Consider the following 5833-nt stretch of genomic DNA (forward strand, 5'->3'; position numbering starts at 1 on the left):
AATAGGAATGGTTGAATGCGATGTACTTTTTGAAGATTAAATAAAAGGCACACAACACATTTAAAATTCTACCTAAAGTACTGAAAATTACAAGGCACTCAGAGAAGCATCTCTTGGAATGTACGTGTGCATATACGACACCTTACATCGTAATTGCCACCCAAAGCTCAGTCAAACAAGGATATGCTTGGGATTACAATGAGTTCAATCAATTATTCTATGATAAAGGCCTAAAATTTAAATAGTCAAGTGTAATGCCCATGACTTCGTATATTGCTTCAATCATATACTATTTTCCTCTCTAAATATAAGACGTCTTGACAGTTCAAATATTTAGGAACAAAAGAAATAGTGACTACTACTCAGCTTGAAAGACGTTTTTATATTATGAGACAGAGGGAGTTGAGTTTGCTCATCACCTTTCTAAAAAAACGTTTGCTTATCACCGGCGTACGCCACCACCACAATGATTTGCCGATACCGTTCGTATCCATCTAATTCTTCTCACTTCGACGTTACCCAACAGCCGCAAGTTTCCTGTTGCTTCGGACCGCCAATTCAAGAAAGCGAAGGGTGTTCTGTAGGAAGATACCTTCCCAAGGTTTCCACGCCATCACACACACACATATACGGCTCGCGAGCTCGCTTCAGAAAAAACCAAATCCTCTATTCCTGCATCGCCCGCATCTGTTCGTCCCCCCTCTGCGGCGGCGGTGGCGGTGGCGACGATGGGGCTCGAGATGGAGCCGATGGCGGCGGCGATCGGCGTCTCGGTGCCCGTGCTCCGCTTCCTGCTCTGCTTCGCGGCCACCATACCGACGGGCCTCCTCTGGCGCGCGGTGCCGAGCGCCACGGGGCGGCACCTCTACGCGGGGCTCAGCGGCGCCGCGCTCTCCTACCTGTCCTTCGGGGCCACCTCCAACCTCCTCTTCGTCGGGCCCATGGCGCTCGGTTACCTCGCCATGCTCCTCTGCCGTCGCCGAGCTGGCCTCGTCACCTTCCTCGGCGCATTCGGCTTCCTCATCGCATGGTGAAACCCTCCCTTCCATCCTTGTCTACAGGGGTCATATACCGATGCTTAGTTTCGGGTGAATCATGAATGTTGGATTCATGTTTTTTCACGCCTTCATTTTGGGTAGAACAGGGCAGGAAATGTACAGCTAACAGCAGCTTGTTCGACTAGGAAACCAGAGGAATTGTAAGCGGATCTGCAGATGTGGCCGAGCCAGAGCGTTGGGCCATCACAGGGTTAAACAGTAGTTTATTCTATTGGAAAACCACAGGAATCGTAAGTGGGCGGCATGGAGCTTTTGATGCTTCTGATGTGGTTGGAACCGCAGCACGGACGATTTCATGTTGGAGCTGATTGAAATGGTTTCCAACTTTTCTCTGGCTAGCCATGTGGTGCTATTTATGATTAATAGTTTCAAGGTGAAAATGAGATCTTGTATTATCTCAGGACGACTTTTCTTCTATGCCTGCAAAATTTTGGACTTCTGATCTCGTAAAGATTGCAATGAATACATATAACGTGATTGTTGAGATTTTACCTAAGTACCTTAGCAGTTCCTATTGGAGAATTTATTGGTTGTGTGCTCATGAAGCATTAGGGCACCCCTTGTTAGTCACGTGAACCAGTTTTTTCTTCTTTTGAAAGATTAAGTCTGTTTTGGTGGTACTATGATGCGATTTATGATCTGTCACACCGAGGGGTTGAATTAATATGACCTATGTTTATTTGGAAGGAAATTAAGGGAAGGAAGAAAATATTTCCCATCCAAATATCCCTGACAAAGACTCCATCTGGATAATGGATGCTGTTTGGTTCACTTAGAAGTTATTTATTCTAGCTGGAGTCATCCAAACCCACATAATTTTTCATCAACTTCATCAATATTCAGGCATAACATTTCTGAAGATGGTTATTCCATAATAAAACACACAGGCTTGACACTTAGTGATGTTTTATTCACCTTGAGAACTTATAGTTGAGTATTTAAAACTGACTCAAGGAAGTATGAATGCAGGCATTGCCGTATTCCTGTTCCATTATCATTAACATTGATGTTCTGTTCCATAAGGCTCTGACTGAAATTTACTGTAAATAGAAAGGTGCAGCTATTCTTTTATTTCCTAGTTATTAGTGTGAATCAGTGACAATGAATGTTGAGTGGTAATTCTAGTTACGTTCTTGTCAATATTGATGCCTCCTCACCATCCTCTTAAACTTCGATCTCTCGTATGGTGCAGTTAATTTTTGTGTTCACTACCTAGAAGTTTAAATTAGCGGCCACAAGTGTCTGAGTAATCATTCTAATTTGGTTCCTGTTTCATTCCCTACTGAAACAAACAAGTTACGGATTATATCAATTTGCCCATCTTTCACATGGAGTAAAGTATCCACTTTGTCTATATAGCCCGTGTCGGACCAGGCACCCATATAGATTATCTAGATCCAAAATCATGACCTTTAAAATACGCTAATCACACACTCATTCTTTCCATTTGTAGAAACTCTTTATTTGGCAACTGTTGTATATCATCGAGACAAGATAAAAATAACAAACACTTAACAATAGGTCTAGTTCAACGGGCAGCCAATGCGTTAGTGAACTTTCTTCACTTAGCTGTTGAAGATAATGGCGTGTCTGTTTAATTCTTTAAATGTGTAATTGATTCAAAAAAAATATATCCATGGATGCAATCCGGTCCTTCATTCGTAATGTTACAATGTAATATTAATATAGATGAAAGGAGTTTCTTGTGTATTCTAAACATAAGATGTTTCCCACCTGTTAGCACTAGCAACGTCATTCTGCTAGATTAAATTATGCTAATGCCAGCAGGCTTCCTTGGGGACATGTCAATCTCTTTATCCCACACCATAAGCTAGTTTTAGAGCACTATAGGAAGGCCATCAAAAGCAGACTAAGAAGAAAGCTCATTCGAAAAAAGGGCATTAGATTCTACCGCCATGCACTACTGAGAAGATTAGCCGCAAAGCACCAAAATCCTAAGTATCTTCTCGACATGATCAATGTTTGTCTCCTTGTTGGTTCTGCTACAATACCAACTGTGGCCCTAATATTTTTGGTTGTTGCAGTCACTTGCCTGTTTCATCTGTGGTATCCTAAGTCTGTTCTCTTCTCTGAATTTCTGCTCTTTAACGAATGGCTATGACTCCTGATCTCCCCTACGTGATATTTTTCTAGTGTTTTCCCTTTTTGCACGAACATAGGTATTAGCCAACTTACTCTGAGCACTAATTGTTTCAATGTTCAAGCTAGCTTTGACACGTAATCTACTTGCATGAAGGATAAACTGGTTATATATTGTCGGCTAGTTCTTCACTTTTCAATGTTGTGTTTGCTACTGTTTCCTTTTTGGCCCCATAAGAAGGGTTCCCTTCTATTCCATATGCAAAATTTTGAAGTGGGACGAACCAGCTACCTAAGTTGGAAATCCAATAAGTAAATTATTTTTAGCCATGGACAGGGGTGCGTGGGAGTTAGCTATTCATGCACTTTTCAATGTTGTGTTTGCTACTGTTTCCTTTTTGGCCCCATAAGAAGGGTTCCATTCTATTCCATATGCAAAATTTTGAAGTGGGACGAACCAGCTACCTAAGTTGGAAATCCAATAAGTAAATTATTTTTAGCCATGGACAGGGGTGTGCGGGAGTTAGCTATTCATGTGCCAGAACCATGACTTGGTTTCAATATCTTATGGGTTTCAACTCTAGTCTACCCAACTTGTTACTTTAGGCCAATTTGTTATGATGGATAAGCTGGCGAACAATTTGGTGCTGAATTTTTGCAATTATACACTGTGAATGTATTTAAGTTTACCCTCATACTACATACAAATTAACACATTCGGAGTTACTTACATTTTTTTTCTTGTTGTATAGTCATGTCTACTACATGAGTGGGGACGCGTGGAAGGAGGGAGGCATCGACGCAACTGGTATTGTATAATGTTTTATTATTGCTTGTGCTTATTTAAAGTTAAACTAGTGTTCACCATGCAATTTTTGAGTGCGTTTCTGACTTACATATATGGAACATGTTCAAATTATAAGATACATTTTAAGAATTTTGAATCCCTAATATTATCTCATGACATTTTACCATTTTTTCTTGTGTGGTCCTTCCTTGTAGTTAACAGTGTTCTCTCGGGATATTGTTTAGTAGTCAAAATGATGCCTTCTACCGAGGGACAGGTGTAGCATCCCTCTTATAAATCTAACAGTAGTGAAATAATTGGACATAGGTTATATGCAGGGAGTAACATAATAGAGTGTATGCAGGTACTCCCTCCGTTCTGAATTACTTGTCGCAGGTATGGATGTATCTAGATGTATTTTAGTTCTAGATACATCCATTTCTGCGACGAGTAATTTGGAATGGAGGGAGTACAAAATAAACCTCAGCTCTTACTTGTGGTCAACCCTCTGCGAATAACATCAAGCCATGTCCCTATGCCTTCTCAGAATTCCTTTCTTTGGTTGCAATGCAGGTGCTTTGATGGTTTTAACGTTGAAAGTCATTTCATGCTCAATGAACTACAGTGACGGTCTCTTGAAGGAAGAAGAGGGTCTACGTGATGCTCAGAAGAAGTATCGCTTGGCTAAGTTGCCTTCTCTAGTCGAATATTTTGGTTACTGCCTCTGCTGTGGCAGCCACTTTGCTGGACCAGTATATGAGATGAAAGATTATCTTGAATGGACTGAAAGGAAAGGAGTAAGTAGCCTTTGTCTACTTTGGGTAGGTTTATGCCATGTTTTGCTTCATCCTGATTTTGTATGATCTTCAACAGATATGGGCCGGCTCAACTCCTTCACCATTATTACCTACTCTGCGTGCTCTAGTTCAGGCTGGAATATGCATGGGGTTATATTTGTATCTGTCACCTATGTTTCCGCTTTCACGATTTAGTGAACCTCTATATTATGAATGGGGTTTCTGGCACCGGCTCTTCTTTCAATACATGTCAGGATTTACTGCTCGATGGAAATACTACTTTATATGGTCAGTCTCAGAAGCTGCAATTATTATATCTGGCCTGGGTTTCACTGGTTGGTCTGATTCTTCTCCCCCAAAAGCCAAATGGGACCGTGCTATAAATGTTGATATTCTGGGCGTCGAGCTAGCTGGAAGTGCAGCTCAATTGCCACTTAAGTGGAATATTCAAGTGAGCACATGGCTAAGATACTGTAAGTTCTATATCTTGATATTCCAGTAGACCATCATTGTTATTAACTTGCTTTTTGGATGATATAATGCTTTTTCATCAAATTCTGGTGTTCTCTGTATAAACTAGATAACACAATATGGAAGCAGGTTGAGGGTCCTTTATGGATCACATAGCATCTATTTTGCTTACCAGTTACTCCCTCCGTCCGAAAAAGCTCGTCCCAAGCTTGTCCCTCAAATGGATGTATCTAGCACTAATTTGGTGCCAGATACATCCATTTGAGGGACAAGCTTTTTCAGACGGAGGGAGTACCACTATTAAGATCTGTGCAATCTAAGACTTGGAGAACAAGGAAGCACTATCTTTAATTCTGTTTTTATTAATTTCTCTAAAAGGTTCAGTATTTTTCTGTGTCTGTACAATGAAAAATTAGTTGATAGTACATAATGCTAGATTTTGGGGTCTGTAAATTGATTTTGTTGACCACTTGATGATTCTTTGGAACCTTTCGGTTGCCACTTTTTGTAGTGTGGATGAGTGAAGCATGTATGCCTGTAATTCATGATCTTTAGCTGATTTAAAAAATCTGTACATGCACATTATGCACTCATGTATTAGTAGTAATTGTCTCATCATT

General features: G+C 40.6%; 1 protein-coding gene across 1 annotated transcript; it reads left to right on the forward strand.

Annotated features, from left to right (window-relative positions):
* Positions 1-633: 633 nt before the first annotated feature.
* LOC125514088 (lysophospholipid acyltransferase 2-like) lies at positions 634-5259 on the forward strand. The gene is made up of 4 exons (XM_048679342.1): positions 634-1030; positions 3911-3966; positions 4519-4742; positions 4819-5259. The coding sequence occupies exons 1-4, from the start codon at positions 729-731 to the stop codon at positions 5242-5244; spliced, it is 1008 nt and encodes a 335-aa protein (XP_048535299.1). The 5' UTR covers positions 634-728; the 3' UTR covers positions 5245-5259.
* Positions 5260-5833: the final 574 nt, after the last annotated feature.

The sequence above is a fragment of the Triticum urartu genome, chromosome 6, assembly GCF_003073215.2.
Source record: "Triticum urartu cultivar G1812 chromosome 6, Tu2.1, whole genome shotgun sequence".
Classification (NCBI taxonomy): Eukaryota; Viridiplantae; Streptophyta; class Magnoliopsida; order Poales; family Poaceae; genus Triticum; species Triticum urartu.